Here is a 24090-nt window from a genome sequence, read left to right as displayed (position 1 = left end):
AGTAATTTTGAATTATTTCAAACAAATACAGTCATTCATTACTTTTTAACCTAATGTCAAGGTCTTTCTTTTACAAACGATCAAGGTTATGTTTGATCCTGAAGTTTATATCGTTTAAACTTATTTCAATAACATTAATTTTTCTCAACTGCTCAAGTCTTTCAACATGAAATTCTAGAACTTCTCATTCTATTTATTTTGCAAAAAATTAGAGAAACAGTTTTTACCGTTCGTCTCATCTCACGTATCTGTCCTCTGAGTTCTTTCTTTACATCTGCAAACTGGTTATCCTCTTTCTTCAGATTCTATTAAAGAGCCAAAAAAGAAACATTTTACGTTCACATTAAAAAAAAAAAAAAAAAAAAAATGAAATTAAAAAAATAAATTTTGTTAAAGTACTATTTACAGTTAAACCTGCTTTATAAAGACCATCTATAAAATATAGAAAAACGGCCTGTGTTGCTATTAAGCAGGTAGTCAGTCTTATAAGCAGGCGCTCTTTATACAGAGAAGGTAACTAAAGCAGGATTTGCTGTACCTCTATCGACTGAACATGGAGCCATGTGGCATCAGATGGTGGGACTGGAGTAGGCGTGGTGTAAATTTCATCAGATTCCCTCGCTGCCTGCATAGCTTGTGCCACCTGGAAAAACACAAATACAAAATTTAAAATGTTATTAATTTTTTTGTTATAAAATTTGATTTCTAAAAATGTAAATTGTTTTTTTTCAATCACTTTGTTTTGCTATTCACTATTGTAAATGATTTTAAAAAACCACAAACATTGAAGGACATATAATTCTTTTCAATTATTTTTTACAGATACATGTCTACAGCAAAGGTATACATTATACATATGTACATGGATGGTGAGGACCCAAACATAATACACTGTACCTCATAATAATTATTATAATGTGCTGTTAATTTAAAACTTCGTAAATTTTCTACTTCTTTTTCTTCAGTGTTTTCCTTTTGCTTATATCAAAAGAAAATTACTCTTTTTCTATTAAACCTTTATTTGTTTTAGTAATCATGTTAAAAACGAAAACTAATCTAAAGGCAAAATCATTCCAATCTTTTCAGAGATCTACATACCTTATCCTCTTTTTTTCCTTGAAGGAAAAGAGATTCCAGTCTCTCTTCAAAGATTCACATACCTTATCCTCTTTTTCTGCCAAAGTAGAAGCGGGCGGGTCGTGATCCAGCAGATGGCATCCAGTCAGTCATGTTTCCGAGAGCCTCTTCCTCATCTTTCTGGATTGTCATCATCTTAGTTTTACGGGCACGAGATGCCTCCATAGCAGATTTAGCCTTGCCTATTCCAGTTGAGGTAAAACTGGAAGGAAAAAATAAAGACAATATAAATACATCTGATACTCTATTCTGTCTTTGCATATTACAGAGTTTGGTCCCTTGCGGTTAGGTATCGATTGTTACGTCATTATTTTGTGAGCACAATTCACGTCATTTCGCCGAAAACTATGATGTAACGCTCGCAAACACATGACGTCACAATCAATACCTACCTTCAAGGGCAGTTAACTCTGTAATATGCAAATACTGAATAGCTACCTAAAAGTTGGTTGGAACAGCTAGGGTCAATCGGTGTGTTGCATATGTGAAATGTGTGTATGTTCTGAGATTGTGGTATATTCATGTTGTGATTCCTTGTATTAGTGGAACTTGTGCCCTTTTGATAGAGCTATATCACTGTAGCATGCCTTCAGAGACAGAACACACCCCACTTGGTTACATACTGACAACAGGCAAACCAGTTGTCCCAATTCCTGTATGCTGACCACTGTAAGCAGCATCAGATGCTACCACTTTATTGACTTTGGTGTGACTCGGCCAGGGGACAGAACCCAGAGCCTACCTCACAGGGGCGAGCGCTCAACAGAAGGCCAAAAGTGAGGTATGTCAAGGGAGATGGTAGGAAGAAGAAAGTCCGATAGAAAGAATAGATTAGATACAATCCCTGATTAAGTTGTGGTTTTACGATCATCCAATGAAGGCAGCAGGTACAATTAAAATGTCTTACAAACAGGGAAGCTACCTAAAAAAGAGTTTGTACTAATGATTAACACATTTTTGTATATGCCAATTTGATCTCTTTTTATGTTCATAACAATTTGAACTCAGATACCATAAGTTGTACTTTGAATAGGGTATTAGACTGTATACTCACTTCCAACAGTAACAAGTGAGAATTCCATCGTAGCCAGTGGTGAAAATATTCTGACCATCCTCGGAAAACGCAATCACACCCACTCCACGGTTATGGAAGTCATGTGGAGTGATGGAGATAAATCGGTCCTGAAATAAACAGACAATAGATAGATCAACTTTGGCTTGCTGAATTAATACACTAGGTACTTAATAAAAAATATGTCACGTGAAAGATTAAATGAAAACCTCATAATTATAAGGATTGTTCTCTTTTTTCATTTGTTCTCTGTAAGACAAAACGTTTTCCAAAATACAATGTACTAATAGAAACTGATAAAAATATATATCAATAACATTGTTGAAAAGATTGGACATGGAAAGAACATGCTAACCAAGTGAATGAACAAAGATTCAAGAAAAGCCTCATATAAGATTTTTCATCTTTTTAAAGATTCATTGCAAAATTTTTTGTCTGACATTAAACACTAATCCTGATGAAATTTTTAAAAAAATAACACGTTTTGATACGAGAAGAATATGCTTACCATGGTGGACGTTCCCCTGATCATCACTGAGCCATCAGAGCCACAGGTGGCCAACCATTTACCATGGGGAGATAACTGTAATTTACCCCCTGGCAGCTGGTGTCCCTGAAACTCAGCCTCGGGAAATACAGTGACAGGCTTACCCTAGCAGGGAAAATAGAATGGTTGGAATTTTACATTTTTATTGCAAAATTATCTATAAATAACACTGTTCAGCTCTTAACATATATAAATATTTATGAAAAATTGAATTAGCAGTTCTTTAAAAGTTGACTTTCTTTGCTTTTCTTGAAATTGAATCCTGGCAGTTTTCCAAGGATTTTTTTCCCTCATGTATTTCCGTTTTCAAACAATGGGTCATTTATGTTAAAACTCAATCTAATCATGTTTAAAACAATAAGACCCATATATTAGTTTTGTAAGTGTTTGTAACCAAATAACTGGTCAAAATGGAAAAAAAGTTTTGAGGGTTGAGAGACAAGATGATACAGTACAGTAACTTACATCAGGAGTTTCCGACGGGAGACTGATCTGGTGGATTTTGCGGGAATTCTGTGCCATGGTATACACAATCTGGTTTTCACCAATAGCCACTCCATAGCTTGGTGTGGAGAAATTCATTGTAAGTTTTTTGATGGAACTGTCTTTAAAGTCATATTTCAAACTGTTGACATTCTTCTTCAAGTCTACAAGCAGCAACAGAAACATACTGAATAAGATTTCACTATTTTCCCATTTTTTTTCTTTATTCACCCATATATAATTCATTTTATTACATAATTCCTCTATCAAGTTTCAAATTCACATTATTTCTCTTATTAACTTTTTTTGTACCTATACAGTAATAGTTTCTTAATTAGGACTTTCATGTTTGTCTTCAAAAATAAATTTGATATTTTGCATTTTTTTTTTTAAACATGAATATGTGAATTTTCTGTGTTTTTTTTTGTTTTTTTTTATTGCTTTCCTTTTTTTTATCGAAAACAAATATCAAATCAAAATAATTATTAAAAATGACTCTTTCAGTTTGTTAGATTGAGTTAGCCAACTTATGGAATAAATAGAAAAAAAAATCATGTTCAAAGCAAAAATTGTGATTATTAAACACAAAAAAAACAAAACTTAATTGTATAATTCACTCCCATGTAACCTTAAGTTTTGTGGTTATTTTTAGTAATATTATCTAATTTTTCATCCAATACAAATTACCAAAATGATTTAATAATCGTTTTACGTTGTATTCTTTATAAACTGTGAAGTGTTTTATTTAATTGAATTAACTGTAAGAAGAAGATAATCAGCATAATTAATGCCTTAATCAATTCAAGATAGAAAATTTAATTAAATTCTAAGCAATTAGTGATGTCACAAAATTGTTTATTTCTTGTTATCCATGATAGAATGAGCAATTAAAAACTTATGACATGAAAAAGCAGATGAACCAATTATGAGTCCTTCAACATTTGTATAAATAATGATATGAAAACTATGCATGAAAATAAAAACATTTTTTACAAGCACATCACCAAATCATCATATTTAGAATTGAAATGATTTAAAATACTTCCACCTTTTTACAATCACCAAACTAATTAGTTAAAACTCGTCCACCTTGTTTTAGAGATGCTATTACATCTGACGTTGATACATACCTTCAGTGGACAATGACGCCGTGTCAGACGCCTTAAAACTGGACTTTTCTATTGAAATGTTCAAAAAGTCATTCAGATTCAAAAAATTTAAATTTAAGGCCCTTCAATTTAAAATGCATTTCAAATAAAAAACATTTAAAATATTTTTATTTTAAGCTAAATTAGTGTTTTAAAAATTGATCATATCAGATATTTTCATCTGTAATGTTAGAATGATACTGACCTCCCACTACTTCATCCGACAGTTCAAAGGCAATCATATTGGTGGCTCCATTGCGCTTGTTTCCTGAGTTGTTGGCTGTGACAGCCACCTTGAGTACATCCTTTTCTGTAATGGTGGAGATTGACTGGATTTCTCCGACGATGGCTGTTATAAAAAATAACAATTCATAAATTACAATACAGGTACAATTTTCAAATAATTATCCATAATAAGTAAATTTGCTGAGAACTTATGCTGTGCTTTTTCTACTACAATTAACTCAAACTAATTCATCATATAAATACATTCTTAATGATAAAAGGATTTTCCTTGTAAAATATACTATAGCTCCTTAAGGATACAATTGTATTTTGAAAATCCATTAGCACAGATGAAAAAAATGACTTAAATTAAGAGACTCATTAGGAATAATGGCTTATTATGACTTACAAGTAAACCCGATTGGAGAAAAATTCTTGGAAGGTCTGCCATCAATGACGAAGACATTTCCATCATCTGAACCAGCCAGTAAATAACGACCAATGTTCTCAAATCTGTGTGAAAATTATGATAATGTTTTAAATGCATAGCTAATAATAATTATCATCCAAAAAAAAGATAAGATCACATGCAGACTGATAATTCGATCATTGAATAAATTATCATAAGAGCTTTGTTAAAAGCAGTTTAGTCAAAAAACAAGTTTTGCAGACATCTTATCATAAAAAGCATTATGCACTGTACATATACTTACACCAGATGGGTAATTGGCATTTCGAATAATCGCACAGAGGAGACAATACGAGGTTGTTCGATGTTTGTGAAGTCAAGGATATAGAGGAATCCATTCCCTGCTCCAACAGCAGCGACTTTCACCATGGGACTACAGGCGATGCATTGTGCCTAGAGAAACATTAAAAACATTTATATTTAACTTCATTGTCTACAGACAATATTTAAGTGAACAATGATGTTTTGAAAATATGAATCTGCCAAGGAAATTTAAAAAAACTTTTAATGAATTTAATCTAAACTATGATTTTGTCATTCTTCCATGATTTTTAAAAACAGATTATCTATTAACAAGTCTTTTAAAAAAGGTTAAACATGTTTAAGATTTATTTTAGTCTGTAGTTGAAATCGGATCATAGTTAATCTTTGATAAGTGAAATATGTATAGTCTGTACCTGAAATCCTATTGAGACAGACGACTGGAGGAAGCCTTTATCTATGGACCACAACTGGACCTCACCATCCTCACGCACAGACTGGAACAAAATAAAAACACATAAGGACATAGGTCAACTTTACTGGCTCCTGTAATTCGGAGACCATGAAAAATGCAAATATCATTCTAGATTTACATGAATCTTTTTAGGCCCTGTAGGATCCTGGAATATTGCATGGAAGTGCAGAGATTATGTATCATATCAGAAGAAAACAAATCAAAAACAATTCCGTTCTTCTTATCACAAGTGTATGTTGTTGATTTCAAACATCAAAGAATTTTGCAAACATAAATGAACTACAGTGTATTTCATTTTCTCTCTCTTGATAATGGAATATATAATCATAATTTGTCATATAAATGTTTATATTTTTTTATGATAAGACAGCAGAATTAAAATTTAAATAAAAAGATACAAGGACATAGTATTTTAGAAAAATAATTCATAGCATCGACTTAATACAAAATTTCCAAGTTATTTTAAGCTGTTAGAAGTTAAAAGATTATGTTTTTATAAATACTACTAGTGTAGAGACCTCTATATAAGCCATTAGCTCGCACAACTGGTATGAACTCTATTATGTATACTACTCACAGCAATGTATTCACTGCCAGACAAACAACTCATGCCCATGTAATTTCCATAATGGATATTCTTCAGCTCCCTCATGGACTCGGGCGCTCCGGCCTCATACAGGAACAAAGATCCCTGGAAACAAGTTACAGTAAATCAACACCAGTTGGTAATAACTTTCCTCTTATTAGCAGGTCTACATCAACCCATATCAAAGTTACCTTAAAGAAAATTTACAGCATTACTGTTTTCAAAATATGAATTAAAAAAAAAACAAAAAACAAAAAAACATAAAAAAACAAACAACTTGTATATATCAATTGTTATACAAAAAAGTAAACTTCTTCTAAATATCCTCTGAGATTTGATTTTTTTTTTAATTTAAAAAGGAATAACTATCACTAAACTTTTGCCTAAAAAATGCTTTTAAAGTGTTCCCCGTCAATACTTAATATGTATTTTTTTTGTTTGAAAGGTAATCCTCATTTTTCTTTCTCTGGTATTTAAGGAGTCCATATTATTTTTCAATCATCTGATAAAAAGATACTGATTTTTTTTAGTCCGTTAAGTAAAAGAATTGTGTTTAGTACCTTTGTTGAGCCCAGTGCGATGTGGCGGTAACTCTGTGAGAAGGCCAGAGAAGAGATTGGGTAGCCTACTCGACTCTGCTCAATCACTTGGAACTCATCAGACTTAAGGTTGATGAGTCTCAAAACGCCATCCTGTACAGAAAAATAACAAATATGTAAATTTAATAAGTCAATCATAAATCTTTACTTTTATACAGATATGTAAAACATATTCAAGCTTACATATTGTTTTAGATAAAAAATATCAAGCTGCACTGTCTTTTATGAAGGAAATAGAGTCTACTCAACCCAGATATTTTCTGTGACATTTAAACATCTTTTCAACATCTATTATAAATGAGTTTTTAAGTATGACCTTATGGGTGTGCAACATACATAATATTGAAGCCATATAAACAAAAGTTGTACACAGTGTTTGTAGAGTGATTTATGAGATAATATTCACCATTTCTCCTTATCTATCTTACCTCTCCTGCAGCGTACAGTCCCTTCTGATGAAGTCCTAAACAGTTCATACTGCCTTCAAGCATCATCGCATTCATATCGTCCGTCACTGTTAAATAACAAAGTATTTCATGAAAAATTTACTGGTATATTGTACACTAGATAAATATCCTATAAAATCTTCAGAATAATCGTTATTTTTTTCTAAATTTTAATTAAAAGAGATCTGGATATTAAACATGATTTTGAGATTAAATTCTGGCATCATTCTGGAAATAGACCCAGCACAAAACATAATGTTCTTAAATTTCATTGAGAAAATTCTGTATCTGAGTTCAAGACAATAATAAAAAGTTACATAATTTTTGAATCATAAATTGTGGCAAAATGTGTCAAGCTTCCATGCGATATCACTCCCTCCATTAAAAAAATTGAGATAAAACTTGATGACTGCATATATATGCTCTTATTTGAAAACATATTTAAACTTACTTAATACATGTAATAGATTTTTTCAAAACTCTCCAAAGCATATCACAAAAAGTCTAGCAAATTCAATTTTAACAGTCAGTGGGTTATATATACTACAGTTAATATAATTTAAAATTATATTCTGAAATCATATTTTATTGTAATTTTCAATAAGTTTCCTTTGCCATAAAAGCCAAGTATTATATTCAATGAACTTTTCAGTTGATGCCCCAAAACATTATCTTAAAGTAAAACAGATTTCATTATAAATATTTTTAAATAGGAAAAGGAAAATAATCAAATAATCTCAAAATCAGACTAAAAGGGTTTTCAGTTGGTATGAAAATGACATAGGACTGAATGAAAAACAACCCCTTATAATATATAAGGTCAATAAGAATATAAAGTGAAATGTTTATACTGTATTATGGCCACTGACTGCAAGACATATGCTTCTTTGTAAACTACACTGCTGATTTTAAAAGAAAAAGACAAGAGTACAAGTGTATAGTTACAATTGTATTTAAACTCCAATTTTTATCCTGAAAAAAATACTTAAGTCACACAGACTTTGCAAACCAAATAAGTAGCTCGCTTATTCAAAATCAGAAAATCCATGAAAATAATTTTACACAAAATTCCATTGTTTGAAACCATTTCAAAACAAAATATATAGAGGTAGTCAAAACAATTACATATAACTTATCTTTTCATTAATACACACATATGTTGTATTAAACATTGATGTGATAGATTACAAGCAAATCAGAGTAATTAAAGGGAAGTCTTTTAACATTTATCACTAAATTTTAAGTCTTGGTTTTCTGTTCCATTTCTTTTCTTACTTTGTTTATATTTTTTTCTTAACAATTATATATAAAAGTTTGATTTCATACTAATAAACAACACACACAAAATAGTCCTCAATACAATGAGATGTTGGTCAAGTATAGTTCTAGTTCCACAAACCCAAATCAAAAATAGTTCTCAGTTCCATAAACCCCAAACACACTTTCTGTTACACATAAAACCAAGCATACCAGCTACCAGTATATTTTCCTTATTCAAGTATAAAAGGCAAGCATCGTGAAAATTGTGTCTAATTGCAATCAGGACACCCAACAATATACCTATGCTCATTTCAATTCTTAATTCTTGTTGATGTTGTATTCACAATAATATTTTTTTTTTTTTTTACAAAATACACTTATTTTAGAAAATAAATCAAATTGGACACATCAACATTGTCCACATGAAAAATGACGAAATGAGGTGATTGATATCAAAGTTTTAAATGTAAAAAGTACAAGTACATGTACAAAGAGATTTCTTATTTTCTAATTAAATGTTTTACTGGCAATGTGGTAAAAACTAGGCAATAGTAAAACTTAGTTCTTCATAAAGTGATAAGTCTAAATTATTACTTGTCATTTACTTTTTTAAGTTTATTTGTCTTTTGTAATTCGGCTCATTATCTATTTTTAATTTTTATGATAATTCTTCCTGATTTTGCACATTCTATTTCTTAACTAGGCCTATCATTCGTATTCATCACAAATATCCTGCCTAATTTATCCATTTCACACCGGTCAATATTTATTTTTCAGTTCTACCAATCACAAATGAATGTACAACATGATAAATGATAATAACATGATGGTACTACTTCTGAAAAAGTCAAAACTAGACACAACAAGCCACTATGCTTCAAACCTTACCATTGGTGCCCATTCGAACACTTTTCTTCACTCCTAATAGTGCAACAATTAATCACATATAAAATATATGTATATGTAACACTTTTTTTTCAGAATTTGTTATCATATTTGATTTAGGTTATACTTTTACTAAAACATAAATCAGTTAATTTGTAGAATGCTCTACTTGAAAAAGAGATTGAGAAAAAGGGGGAAAATACAGTATCACTGCAACTAAAAATTTTCATAAGCATTAAACTACTAGTCAATAGGAGTCTTTGCTTTATCTCAATAAGTTGATAATCTAAATTTTCAATAACTTTTAGGCAAAACATAGAGATTTCTACTATCTACATAAAAACTTAACTTAAAATCAAATACAAAGCTTCAAAATACTCCAAATTAGTTTTCCCAAATATGTCAATGACCAAAAAGATCCCTTTCAGGTAAAGTGGGGGTTTTAAAAAAAAAAAAAAAAAAAAAAAAAAAACCCAAACAAAAACCAAAAGTGTTGAACATAAATTAAAATGTAAATGGCAATTCAAAGTTATCTTACATCACAATTGCCATAATTTTAATATTAAATGATCACTTACTTGTCTGACCAAAGTCAGCCATAGAGGGACCTCTACTGGCACTGGCAGCACTGGTGGCCCGAGAGATAGGTGTCTCGGCCCGAGGAGGGGGATGATAGACTACTCGGGCTTTGAATGTCTCCCCATCAACCTAAAAGTGTTAAATCAATAACATAACATTAACAAAATCATATGCAAGGGTATTTTTTTAAGCTGAGTGGCCTTGGCTTTGTTTTGTACACAAAGACATAACAGTATCAATGTTATACACAGAATAATTTGTTGAAACATTAAAAAACATTTATGGATTTAGATTCAGTCAATTGAAGTACATTTTTTTTCTAAAATAAATACCAGGGTTTTCACTCCAAATTTTGGTAACTATCTACTCCAAATTTTGGTCACACCATGACAGAACTTTATCACTAACTTTAAAACTAAGACAATTCCTTATCAATTCTTTTTACTTTATAGACCATGCACTTTGACTGTAGTCAGGAGAATGAACAACCCTGGTTACAAAATGTCGTCTTGAGATTAACCATGATAAGATATAAAAAAAACAAACCCTTAAAAGATGTCCTCCTTTACATCCAACATAGATATCACCAGATGTTGTCCAGGCAGCAGACGAGGGCACCACACGCGGTGATTTATCCTGGATATCCTCCAGGCGGTCATCCATATCACCCACCAAACCAGCAATGGCTGCCTTAGGCACTTCCACTGTGTATCGACTCATACGTGTCGACGCACGTGATTGACTGTGATCCTTTTCCTTTTCCTCCTCCAGCCAGGAGGCATCTTCATGTGGCAACTTTACTTTCCTGTAAATTAGTGATTTAATGATCAAAATGATGGACTCTAAATAGGCTTCTCAAAAGCAGTAATGATAATTGAAATGTTGTAAGTTAAATTGTATTTTCTGGACCTTGAATTTTTATTAAAAAAGTTTTTTTTCACTATAACTTAAAAAAACCCATATAATATCATGGTATCTTTGCAATTAATATACTTGTATGATATTCATAATATCTATAATTATTGAATCCTGAAAAATATCATACATATAAATCACACAAATAATAATTCTATTCAGTTTTATGACCATGAAGGACAAAACAACTCTTTTTGATAGTTATAAACACAACGACTATTATCCAAATTTGATGTATGATGCTTCATGTTTGATACCAAAGTTTATTTTGTATGCATTTATAATACATCAGCATTATCTCCAATTCCTAAAAAATGATCAAGAAGTTTTTAATCAAAAGAAACCTACTGAGCTTGTAGCATGTAAGCATCATTGCTTTGTTCCATTTGCCAAACTGCAAGTTCTTTCTCGGATCCAATGCAAATCTGGCGCCAGTTTCCAGGGTTGAACTGGATACATTTTACTGGGGAGTTGGTTACTTGCACAGATGTCAACTTAGCCCCAGTGGTATATTTCCTATGTAGGAATAGAACCAAGCAAATAAAACAAAAGTGTCAAAATTGCTTCATTACATAAGAGATAACATTAAGAGATTATTTTTTTATACTCAAAATAACCCCAAATATTTTAAAAAGTAGAAAATGTTGGTATGGGACAGACTATTTAAGAATTCATTACAGTCAGGCTTGCATATTTTAAAAACTATTAAAGTAGATATCAGAGCATCTTAAAATTTTAGAAAGATACTGCAATAGATATCAGAATACCATTACCACTCATCATTGAAAAGAAAATGTGCTTACCAGAATGTCAACTCGAAATCTGGGATACCAGAAACAGTAGCCAGATATTCGCTGGTAGAAAAGGCGATGTTGTTATATTCCAGTTTGGTACCACCTGTACAAAATGTAAATGAAATTAAAAAAAATGTAACAAATGTAAAGATAAATTGTTATTCGTTATAAAGGTATCCCGGATAAAACATTAACGTCTTTGATTTATATCAATTTCTACATGTAACTACGTAGTTATGCAGTAATGGATACAAAAGTGTCAAGGAACACATTCTACTATATCATAATTGTAATTTCGAACGGAAAAAAATCTTTAGTGTACAAGTGTACCTTCAATTACTCCAAGTTGGCGGAATGTAGGATAAACATAGATGTATATTTTTGGATTAAGGCATTTTTCAGCAACAGCAAAGCATTTAGCATTTGGATGAACTGCAAATGGTCCAACTCCATTTCCTTTGAAGTTGAATACCGTCTCTGCTCCATCTTCAGCAACAAACTTCACGTTGCTTCCACACAAGTAACACAGGACATCCTTGTCAACATAGGCCGCACGTGCCCCAGAATAGCCTTGGGCCCACCTGTTCAAAAAGAAATTGAATTTGGAATCTACATTTAAAGGTGCTGAAACTTGGGCATGCAATTGGCCAGAATTATATGTTTCTGCATTGGCTTTATTACAATTCGTATATCATTGTTATTCATTATCTTTGGGAACATCATTAATTATCCAGCAGCATTATGAACTTGCTTATTCTTAGCTGGAAGCATGGACTGATTATTGTAAACAATCGACTGGCAATATTGCAACCACCTGCTTTTTGCCGCTGTCAGTTAATCTATTGAATAAAACCATATTTTCTTCATTTTCAAACAATGACAGCGATTCGAGGGAATCAAATTTATCTCAGGAAAGTGAAAGCTCTACTTACGATAATTCCAACGTCCCAATAGCATCCATTGTTTTTAAAAGTTCGGTTCCTAAACTAAACTGTCAACCATCTTTGTTGGATTGTTGCTAGGTAAAGTTATGGTCTCGTAGAACACCGCGAAAATCTCGTTGTCGGAACAAATAGTCAATTTTTTTAAAACATATTTTCTACCGATTTGTTCCTACGTGTGGCCTTTTTGTATATATAAAAATATAATCTAAAGCTACATTTTTCCCTAATAATTGATTTTAAGAGAAAATGAAAGCAGTACGATATGGAAATTTTTGATAAAAGTTATCGACTATCTTGTCCTGATTGTAATGAAAATGAGGACGTACAATAGAGTTACCCCCCTTATGTCTGTATAATAAAAAAAAAAACCGGAGGAGGAGTGCGTTAACATAACTTTGTAACTGGGAGGGATACTGTAAAACATATCAGAAAGCGGCTAAAATGTCGGGTGACAGCAAATTTGATTATTTTGGCGGAATCGAGGGGTAAGAATTGAATACATTAGTAACGATTCATGAAGTTAAAATCACTGACTTTGGTTGTTAAAAGTTTGCAATTTTTGACACTTCCTAAAATGAATCAGTTACAGTAATGGCTGAACCTAACAGCCTAAGGAACCTGAGGGGCGTAACCATAAGGGGATCGATTGTTGGTTTTGACATGTCACTGATATACATGTGTATCTTTTATTTCCTTGTTTTTCCGCTGCTAAAGATGAAGGCAATTTTCAGCTTCAAACATCAATTCATAATTGAAATTAATGTACAATGTACTGATAATGAAGCATTATAACAGTTGTACTAGGTACAAAAACCAATTAATGTACAGTATTGTACATGTATGATTCCAATACTACATGTGTACATGTGCATAGTGTATGAGTCCTTATTCCGCGTGCATGATTACATGGAATAGAATAATAGATACAAGGACATAAATTAATTAAAAAGTCGCCTCATGTTTATAAAAGGAACGGGTTGGTGTGGTTTGTCCATTATAAGTGTTAAGTACGGTCTCTGTCAATCAGTTGATGGAGCATGCTTCATTAGCTCAGTAGGTAGTTTTTCACACAGGAGGCCCGGGTTTGATTTCTGGTGTGGGCATTTGACAGCAATTATATGTGTATTTTCTCTGTTCTTCTTCATGTTAATTAAACCAATTAACAATTTTGGAGTATATACTGATAAGATACATGTACATATATAGTGTTAGGAGGTGCTTAGAGCAAATATTCATACCCTGCCTTCACTCCAGTTACTGACAACAACCATCAGCCAGAAATCTTCCATCTGTAAATAGTCAGAGCTTGAGAAAAATTTCCTACTTAAGTACAGCGTACTTAAGTAAAGAATTTTATTTCAATAATTTTGGTCTATTTCTGAAATATATGCATGCTTTAAATTACTGTTACATAGAGGTGCTACACATTCGAAGATGGTTTTGTTCCGGTCAGATGGTGAAGTGGTGGCCAGAACAGAAGGACCATCTACTAACCAATGGGTATGTGTACTTAGTATGGCTATTGTATACATAAAATAATCTATAGGAGTGAAAATGTCTTATAAACTATAAATTTAAATAATTTAAGTTGAAATGTCAGAGTTTAATCTGTTGTGTCGAAAAGAGTTAATATCGCTAAAAAGACATACATGTGCTATCATGTATTGATAAAGAATCATGATCATGTCACTATTATTTTGGAAATGCATACTATCAAAAAAGTGTTGATTTTAAAAGAATGGATAGGAATAGGGGTAATGATAATATATCTTTCTTCATCAGGAAGTTACCTCCAACCATGTATTCATATTATTGGTTAACCTATTCAATAAAAACCTATTCAATAAAATCTATTAAAATATGATTAAGTAGGATTTAGTTGTACCATTTTAGAGATAACAGTAAGTGAAGATTTACATTTATTACAAAGTTATCTATAGTTTAAATTATTAGTCAGTGTTAAAACTCTTTTTCTTTTTTTATTAGCTGGTAGGACTGGAAGAATGTCTGAAGAGAGTTAAAGACATGGTTCAGGAAGCAAAGACAATAGCTGGTTTAGATGAAAAACAACCCATCAAGGCTTTGGTATGTACTAACTCAACAAATACAGAATATCTTTGGTATGTGGTCACGTCCATTTTAACTTTGCCATATATACATTTTATTAGATGAATTGGATGTTCCATATAATATGTCGCTAAGTCTTTTTGTTATGATATGATTCTCATAATTGTGACAGTAAATACTTGGCACAACTCTCTTGCTGTATCTTTCTTCTTTGTTGTCAGCTCAAGCAATATTTTGCAGTTAAAATATGAAACCAGAAATAAGTTGAATCTTGTTAATGTGACAGATGTATAGTATGTTTACTGAGAAGTCATGTGTTCAATGTTTTCTTACAGAATATGAAAGTGTAGACATATACAATTTATTTGACTATAAGTGAAACATCTTTCATCCTGATGTGAGATGGTGCCAAAAAAGAAAAGTGATTTTGGCTAAAATCTAACTATATAGCTACATAAAATTATCATACTAATGCTTGTTCAGGGTCTGTCTATGAGTGGAGCAGATCAGAAAGAAGCTCAACAGCAAATTATCAATGGCATGAAATCAAAGCACAGTGAAGTGAGTGAGAATGTGGCAGTGTCTAGTGATACCAATGGTGCTATTGCAACAGCCACAGCAACAGGTAGGTTTGCTGTAATATTATAGCTTTAAAGACAGATAATGGTGCTGTCTTTAGAGCTACAATGGGTGCCTATTACTGCTAGTGAAGCAAAGTTAAATATTCAGAAATGATTATTTACACATTTGTATACATGTTGTTGAGCCAGTTTTATATCTCTTACCTACATGGGTCAAAGAAGTAATATCAACAGGATTTTCCAGATGACACAGGATCCCATCAAACGTAAGTCTGTAGGATAGGAATTACTTCAAATGATAAATATGGGACTAAGAAGTAATTCCAACCATGTGGACAAAAAAAATTTTCAAAATTTTGAGGCTATCTGCCCTTTTATCAAGACACACAAAACAAATATGATTATATAATATGATACGAACAGTACCGTAATACGGGACAATGAAAGTAGACAATTATTTAACAGCACGATGGAGGGCAATTACCTATATGGAAACATAGACAAGATTTTAAAATCACAGTCAGATATTATTTGTGTTACATATTGATATGATGGTCTTTTCAAAGGAAAATGTACAGCAATGCCACAGATTGTGCAATTGACATCCTTGAGTGGTAAGATCTGTCTGAAAATAGTTTTACAGTGCCATGCCTAGATTGTAAAATTAACATCCTGTGGGCAGTAAGATAGAGATTATCAGTGATCGTTATGTTGGTTCTATAGGAAAATGATATAAATATACATCTATAAGCATGAAATAATTGGAAACCTATAAAAAGCATAGACAATTTTACCTAAGTGATTCACTGTGGCAGTGCTCCACCAGCACACATGGGGACCATCTCTTACCTGGCTTGAAAGCACAGTAGGCTGGGTATGTATATTTGTTCTACAGGTAGGGAGCTAATCATAACTTCACTGGAGATTGGTGGAGCTTTAGCTGCAATATTGTAGCTCAAAAGACTTTTAGACAGAAAATGTTGTCGTCGTTAGAGCTACAATTGTGCCTATTACTGCTAATGGAGCAAATTAATGATTATGCAAACCATTATAAAAGGTTTGTTGGCATTTTATCGTACTTGATTGATATCACCAACCAACTAGGCAATAACAATGAACCACATAAAATATCAAATTCTCATCAAGGCATTTTTTTTTACATAATACATATGTAGGTCTTTATGAAGGGTATTTATACAGCAAGTCCACAAATTGTGAATTTGACTTTTGTGAGCGGTATGGTAGATATTAAGAACAGTAGTTATGTTTGTTTTGGACAAATAATATGTAAATGCATGTTTACGCATAAAATAATTGGAAACCTTAAAAAAGTAACTGTTATCAAGTGATTTTCGGAGGCAGTGCTCCACTATACAACATATAGGGACCAATTCGTACCCGGCCGAAAGGTATAGTAGGCTGGGTACGTATATTCGTTCTAGTAGGGCTTAAGTCATGTTTCTGTGCCGTATCATAGTGTGTTACCTATGTCTGATGTCCTGTTCTGTTCTGTGGTATTCTGATCTACCAGAGTTACTTCCCTTCATTTCAATATGATATAGATCAGAAGTGTCAATATGATATAGATCAGAAGTGTCCCGTGAAGTCACTTTGAAACTTTAATTTAGAGGAAGGGAAAATGATGTTTTACGGTGATTTATAGTTATACCCCGACAACAAAGTTAAGAGGGATATACTGACATCAGGTTGTCCGTCTGTAGACACATAAGTACCTGGTTATGCATTGTATATGAGAATATAAACATTAGTTAAGGCAATCTCGGTCATCAGTTGATTTTATACATACCCATTTTTGGTTAAGGATGCATGGGTAAGAACTAGCAAGAGTACTTTGAGAAAAACCTTTGCCCTGTAACAAAAACTAATTGACAAATGGCTAATTATAGAGATTATCAGGCATACAAATTGCTTTGTCAGTACAATCAAAAGGTGGAGGGGTAGTAGTCAAATGTCAGATATTGTTACCACAAAATTGTCATGGTGAAAGGGTGGAGGGCCAGATTAGAATAGTGAAGCACTGGTGATAAAATGTCACTTAAACCACTGTGTCACCATCTCCTAGGATTGGATTGAGGGCTTATAATACTAGAATTACAGACATCTTTACCTTGGCCACTGTGGTCCCTTTATGAGTTGTATCTCTAAAATTCTATTAAAAGATCAATGATATGAGAAATCTATTATTTAGTTGTGTCATATTGTCAGGAATTATTACATCTAAAATAATGCATAATATTTTATGTACATATTTTGTCTTCTACTTCTATATCTTCCATATATAACAAGTTGATTTGTCAGTTGAATTATAATTTGATTTTGATACAGGTGGAATTGTGCTGATAGCAGGTACAGGATCTAATTGTCAGCTCGTTAACCCCGACGGCAGTACATACAGGTGTGGAGGATGGGGTCACCTGTTAGGGGACGAAGGGGGAGGTAAGTAAGTAAACTAGTCAGTAGTCATTGATAGGACATCTTTTAGGGGACGAAGTGGGAGGTAAGCAAGTAAACTAGTCATTGATGGGACATCTTTTAGGGGACCAAGGGGAGGTAAGTAAGTAAACTAGTCATTCATAGGACATCTTTTAGGGGACCAAGGGGAGGTAAGTAAGTAAACTAGTCATTGATAGGACATCTTTTAGGGGACCAAGGGGAGGTAAGTAAGTAAACTAGTCATTGATAGGACATCTTTTAGGGGACCAAGGGGAGGTAAGTAAGTAAACTAGTCATTGATAGGACATATTTTAGGGGACAAAGCGGAGGGTAAGTAAACTAGTTATTGATAGGACATAGGGGAGGTAAGCAATACACTGGTCAAGAATGAGTCACCTTTTAAGGGACAAACGGGAGGTAACCAAGCTAACTGGTCAAGCATGGGAGGAAAGATATTAAATTCTATTTTATTTAACCTTGTTACCTGTAAATGAAGTTATAGAAGATGGGAATATCTTTTAAGGAGTTGAAGGGAGGTAAGCAAGTAAACTATTCAAGAAGTAATTTATTGCGGTGAAAATAAGAACGAGAGACAATATACCTGTATGTGTAATTAATACACGATAACTTTAGTCTCTGGGCTTTTTAGTTATATTTACCGTTTCAAAAGATTTTCTTTTCAGGATATGAGTTGAGAAGTCATAAAATGTTTTTTTTGTCAGTGATCCGTCGTCCATCCTCCGTCCGTCCATTAACAATTCTTGTTATCACTATTTCTCACTAAATACTGAAGGGATCTGTCTCAAAATTCACATGTAGGTTCCCCTAGGGCCCTAGTTGTGCATATGGCATTTTGTGACGGATCTGTCCACAAGATGGCCATCAGACAGCCATCTTTGATTTTGATAGCTAAAGTTTGTTATCGCTATTTCTCAGAAAGTACTGAAGGGATCTTTCTTAAATTTCATATGTAGGTTCCCCTAGGGCCCTTGTAATGCATATTGCTTTTTGTGACCAATCCGTTGACAAGATGGTTGCCAGGCAGGTATCTTAGATTTTGATAGTTAAAGTTTATTATCAATATTTCTCACTAAGTGCTGAAGGGATCTGTCTCAAATTTCATATGTATGTTCCTCTTGGGCCCTTGTAGTGCATATTGCGTTTTGTGACCGATTGGTCTACAAGATGGCCGCCAGGCAGCAATCTTGGATTTCGATATTTAAAGTTAGTAATCGCTATTTCTCAGAAAGCACAGAAGGGATCTTTCTCAAATTTTATATGTAGGTTCGCCTAGGGACCTAGTTGTGCATAATGCATTTTGGGACCAATCGGTCAACAATATGGCCGCCAGGCAACCATCTTGGATTTGTTAGTTAAAGGTTCTTATTGCTATTTCTCAAAAAGTACTGAAGTGATCTGTCTCAAATTTCATATGTAGGTTCCCTAGGTTTCCATTGTCAGACATAGATTATTCTTTGGTGGGCGCCAAGATCCCTCTGGGATTTCTTATTTATTTTGATGTCTGTTTTGTTTCCTCAGCGTACTGGATTAGCCAGAGGGCCATCAAAGCATACTTTGATCATGAAGACAACCTCCATCCTCGACCGTATGATGTTACTTTTGTACGGGACACCATGCTCAAATACTTCAAGGTGAACCTAATGATACTGCAGATTTGATATCGATGGATAAGTATAATTGGATTAGGTACTCTGAAATTCTAAATTTTAATGATTTAATTGTTATACAGTGAGAAAATGTATGTTGACACAATAAGAGCAGAAAATACATTTGAAATTTTTCATTGTTTGTTGTCTGTTCTATACTGAGCCCAAAATTTATTAAACTACAGTATTTTGTTTCAGTCTATAGCAAAAATAATATTAAATTGTGTTTTGCAAGTTTATTTCAATTTCATAAATGAAAACCAGAATGTTTAATTTGTTTATTTATCATAGTGAATTCAGATTTGTTTGTTGTCTATCTGTACCAATTGTTTCTGTGCAGTAATACTATTTTACTTCATGATTGGTGACATGATTTTTAAATGTCCTGAAGCATTTGGCAAGCATTATAGCTGGTTTGCTGGAGTTATTGCCCCTTGACCAAAACTAGTTTCTGGTGGTGAAATTTTTTGCTAATCTTCTTCATGTGGACGGTCTACAGGCAGATATAGCAGATTGAGTTTTAATAAGAATCAGGGGAATTAATGTTGATATATATTGTGATCTTTCACACATACATTATGTTTTATTTTTTCTGTAGATAGAAGAAAGAAACGGTCTCTTACATTACCTCTACACAAATTTTGAAAAATCCTTCATTGCCGGGTTTTGCAAGGAGTTAGCTGCAGGTAAAAGTTGAAAACGAAAATCTCTGTCAATGTTTTTTATACATAAACCAGTAATGAAGAATTTTATATAAGAATTTTATAACGTTATAGATATGGAATTGGACTGCAATTTTGTGCCAAATTGCTGTCTAAAGATATTTTTAATCACACAGTAATCTTGAAACTAATTTCTTGTTCTCTTGGAGAATATTTAATAGTGATCCAAGTAAAAAGTTCAAAAATCATTCAATTCACATGGTGTTTTTGGAAAATATATGAAGCAAATAATGAATTGGCTTTCCTTAATACTGATGTATTAACTTATTTAAGAAATGATTGAATATTTTGTATGATATTCCCAGGTGCCATAGATAAGAATGACAAACTATGCCAGCAAGTGTTCCATGATGCGGGAGAGATTTTAGCACGACACGTTATAGCTCTCGAACCGAAAATAGATCAGGTTGTTTAATTTTTTTCACACTAGACAAAATCATATAATTTCATAATCTAAGAACTGAAAAGTGCTTGATCAACAATGAAAAAGTAAATGTGTAGATATAATATGACTTAATGTTCGTCTCTTCTATAAACGTTGACCAAAGATTAAGATATATGCCCTTCTCTTTATATTCCGTTTGTATTGTTAAGACAATATTTAATGAAATAATCAAAAAGACTTTATAATTTAGTTAAAAAGACAAATAATCAAATCATTCTCATGCATATTATCATATGCATTCATAAACCAAAGGCTTTAGTACTGATTTTTTGCAATTTTTTGCTCAGGTTTTATATATATGTGTTTACATGTACTATATATATTTGTGACCTGTGGCTGCATAACTTGAATCTGGTGGTACAAAACTAATGTTATTGTTTCCTCTAGACTCTCCTAGAGCAGGGCCTCAGTGTGGTATGTGTTGGATCTGTGTGGAAAAGCTGGGAGCTCATGAAATCGGGTATGTACAAGAATACAGCACATATAATAATAAAGTCTAAGGTCTAGAAAACTTTAGGGCTATGGTATAGTTTTGTCATTGATTTGGTGATAATTTTACAACTTTTCTATAGTTTCTTTAAATGCTACTGTATATAGATTTTTCTTTGATTATCTCCCCTTAATAAGGCCACCATTTTTTCCCTCTGATTTCTTTTGTCTAATAAAAACTTTTAATTGCAACAGGAATAAGAACCTACCTGCTAGGAGATATTTAATATTTGATAAATTACTGTCTGTAATTAATTGTGAAATAATTTAATGTATTCTTTCATCAATATTTAATCTTGTAGCAGAAACATCGTTGTATAGGAAAATAGGTATTTGATATAATGGTTGTACAGAATTATTGTTGTTGTTTTTTAAGATAGAATTTGGTCAAATAAAGACCACCTTACTATTAAGACCACTTTTACCTAGACCCCTGGGTAGTTTTTATAATGACGTTTTTCTGTATGTACAGAAGTTGAATGGAGGCCGCCACTATTCACTTGGATTCCTTCAAATGCAAAATTGTCTGAATATATAATTAATAAAATAAAAATATATGCATACCATTTAGTGGAAAATATATTGTTTAGCTTCCTTTTTACAATCTTTCTCTTTAAAACCAGATTATGTTTTGTTGAAGGTTTTATGGAGGTGATGAAGAAGAGTACCTCCCACAGAATCCATCAGTTCAGTCTATGTGCCTTACAACAGACCGCAGCCTTTGGCGCAGCTAGTATAGGTGCTACTAGTATTGGGAAAATCTTGCCAATGGACTACTCAAAAAATGCATCAGTGTTCTTTAAAACAGAGCTGGGAAAATAAAACATTCCACCACATCTGGATAACAAAAGAATACAACGAAATTTTACTGAACAGTGCTTGGTTGTCAAATTTTACTTGGTACTTAATTGTTCATGCTATCTTCAGATTGATTTTTAGCCTGAATTTCCTCTAACCTTATTACCACACTTGGACATTCTGTCAAATAGACATCTAGGCCGTTTTCGATTATACGGTTTGACTGGTTGGACCTAGTTGTTCGTTTATTAATTAAAGACGGACCTGGTGATTTTAAATTGCTTTCAGACGAGCCTTGACAAAGCCCTCACATGCCTGTATCAAAAACTGCAGGATGTCAGGTTTTATACTTGAAATAATGACTTTGACCAACGGTCGAACCAGTTGTTCCGAATAAACGAAAACGGCTCTGGTGTATTTTGGCCCAAAATGAAAATATGGAACCTGCTCATTAATCTAGTTTAATTATGTTAATCCAGTAACTTCACTTTCTATTTTAAACCTGTTGTATAAGTTCTTTATAAATAACATCTCTCCAGCTAGTTCATTATCCAGCTACTCCAGAAAGTGAAGGTGTCAGAATTAACTATAGGCTCAGCTGTAGTCACTTTTTTGTCAGAATGTCCAAGTTTGATGTTAGTATCTCAGGAAAAGCAGGCTATGTTTTATGATATTATATATCATTTCCATAATCTAATTCTAATTTTTTTTATTGCTACAAAATAAAATTAGATTTTAGGCCTAGAATGACTTACATGTACATTTAGCATAAAAGCCAGTTTATTTGAGGTAAACGTATTTATAGGTGGTTATTATAGACATTACAAGTTGTAACATTAATATTTATTTCTCTTTAATTAAGTTAATTTACAATTAATGTAAATCAAATTTGAACAAAAGAAAATTGAAGATTATCAGAATATCAACTGTATTTATTTCAGTTATGTCCCCTTTCTTACAAACACACTCTTCCTTCTGTGGAGGTATTACATGTAACTCAACTCATCCTGACTCTTACTTCGGTATTCCAGATCAACGTTGATTAAATGAAATACTGCTGATGACAATGATGATGATTGATTTACTCTTGCTTTGGCAGTATTTACATACTTAAGATTAAGTTTTCATTGAATTAATTTATTTACATTTACTCTCTATCCCAACCCTCAGATAAGCTACCAAAGGCTCAGAAAGTCTTATGGTTGAAACTTTTAAACTTATTTCAAGGGAGAGAGGGGGTATTTCATTTTTCCACCTGATTTCCTATTACTGTACATCGATAAAGTACATTTGTAGAAATCCAAACCGCAAATTTTAATTCACAAAACTATTTGGTTTTTATACTAGTTTGTTTGTTTTATTTGACCATATTTTTTCTACGCAATTGTTCAAGCTGTTCATATCTTAAGGCTAGTGTACATTGTAGTTAGTTTTCAGAGACTATAATGTACTGCATGCTAATTGTCCTCATTTCACACTCTAATTACAGTTTATATTATAGCACTGTCAGTGCCATACAGTGAAGTTCATATATCTTTAAGTTTACAGTATGAAGTATTGTACATACATTATCTTTTATTTTGAAAAAAAAATAGGAAAAACATTTGTTATGGTGATAGAATTTGTTTATTCATGTGTTTTTTAATGATTATTTTTAATGTTATGATTATCGATAAGGCAATATGATTGTACAAATGTATTGTCTATAATTATTTTTAGAAAACAATACAAAAAGTTCTCAGGAAGTTACACATATTTTAAATATTTTATAACGTGGCTTTTTGAGTAGTGGATGTCGAGAATAAATTAATGATTGGTTGAGAGTGTATGCTGGGTTTCAGCTTTATTCCGAAGGTAATTTTTAAATCATATGCTTGTATGTAGGAATCACAAAATTAGATTACATTCAATTTCTGATTACTGCATAACATTGGATATTTGAGTGTAAATTTGTTTGTAGTTTGGAACATTGTTTCAAGATTAGCTGATATGCATTAACATATAAATAAAATTTTGTTGTTTTTGTAGCTCAATAGTAACCG

General features: G+C 32.4%; 2 protein-coding genes across 3 annotated transcripts in view; one reads left to right on the top strand and one right to left on the bottom strand.

The window, feature by feature from the left end:
* Positions 1-12948, bottom strand: part of LOC138334969 (cilia- and flagella-associated protein 43-like) — a 28456-nt gene extending 15508 nt beyond the window's left edge. The window contains 22 exon segments of the mRNA XM_069283846.1: positions 228-305; positions 539-643; positions 1161-1191; positions 1193-1339; positions 2192-2319; positions 2718-2861; positions 3222-3403; positions 4370-4417; positions 4593-4736; positions 5022-5125; positions 5326-5474; positions 5759-5839; positions 6395-6508; positions 6964-7095; positions 7431-7516; positions 9597-9629; positions 10172-10301; positions 10719-10977; positions 11436-11603; positions 11891-11984; positions 12212-12462; positions 12814-12948. Of these exon segments, the coding sequence (XP_069139947.1) occupies positions 228-305; positions 539-643; positions 1161-1191; positions 1193-1339; positions 2192-2319; positions 2718-2861; positions 3222-3403; positions 4370-4417; positions 4593-4736; positions 5022-5125; positions 5326-5474; positions 5759-5839; positions 6395-6508; positions 6964-7095; positions 7431-7516; positions 9597-9629; positions 10172-10301; positions 10719-10977; positions 11436-11603; positions 11891-11984; positions 12212-12462; positions 12814-12842 (2637 nt within the window). The 5' untranslated portion in view covers positions 12843-12948.
* Positions 12949-13149: 201 nt separating this feature from the next.
* Positions 13150-22951, top strand: LOC138334970 (N-acetyl-D-glucosamine kinase-like). Of its 2 annotated transcripts, none has more exons than XM_069283847.1 (10): positions 13150-13310; positions 14241-14325; positions 14812-14910; positions 15376-15517; positions 17820-17930; positions 19467-19579; positions 20193-20280; positions 20622-20722; positions 21149-21221; positions 21891-22951. In XM_069283847.1, exons 1-10 carry the CDS (start codon positions 13267-13269, stop codon positions 22070-22072), a joined length of 1038 nt encoding a protein of 345 aa, XP_069139948.1. In that variant the 5' UTR covers positions 13150-13266; the 3' UTR covers positions 22073-22951. The 2 variants fall into 2 exon arrangements, with proteins under 2 accessions (XP_069139948.1, XP_069139949.1); XM_069283848.1 differs by having other exon boundaries at positions 13172-13310; positions 14279-14325.
* The last annotated feature ends 1139 nt before the right edge of the window (positions 22952-24090 follow it).

The sequence above is a fragment of the Argopecten irradians genome, chromosome 11 (genome assembly GCF_041381155.1).
Source record: "Argopecten irradians isolate NY chromosome 11, Ai_NY, whole genome shotgun sequence".
NCBI lineage: Eukaryota > Metazoa > Mollusca > Bivalvia > Pectinida > Pectinidae > Argopecten > Argopecten irradians.
The sequence above is the reverse complement of the archived record's forward strand: the minus strand, read 5'-3'. Positions and strand labels throughout refer to the sequence as shown.

Bases quoted from the DNA above. Each gene is read 5' to 3' on its own strand.
- LOC138334970 (XM_069283847.1), top strand. From the start codon at position 13,267: ATGTCGGGTGACAGCAAATTTGATTATTTTGGCGGAATCGAGGG. The intron at 20,723-21,148 runs GTTGTTTAATTT...TGTTTCCTCTAG, and splicing joins TCGAACCGAAAATAGATCAG to ACTCTCCTAGAGCAGGGCCT. The intron at 21,222-21,890 runs GTATGTACAAGA...GTTTTGTTGAAG, and splicing joins CTGGGAGCTCATGAAATCGG to GTTTTATGGAGGTGATGAAG.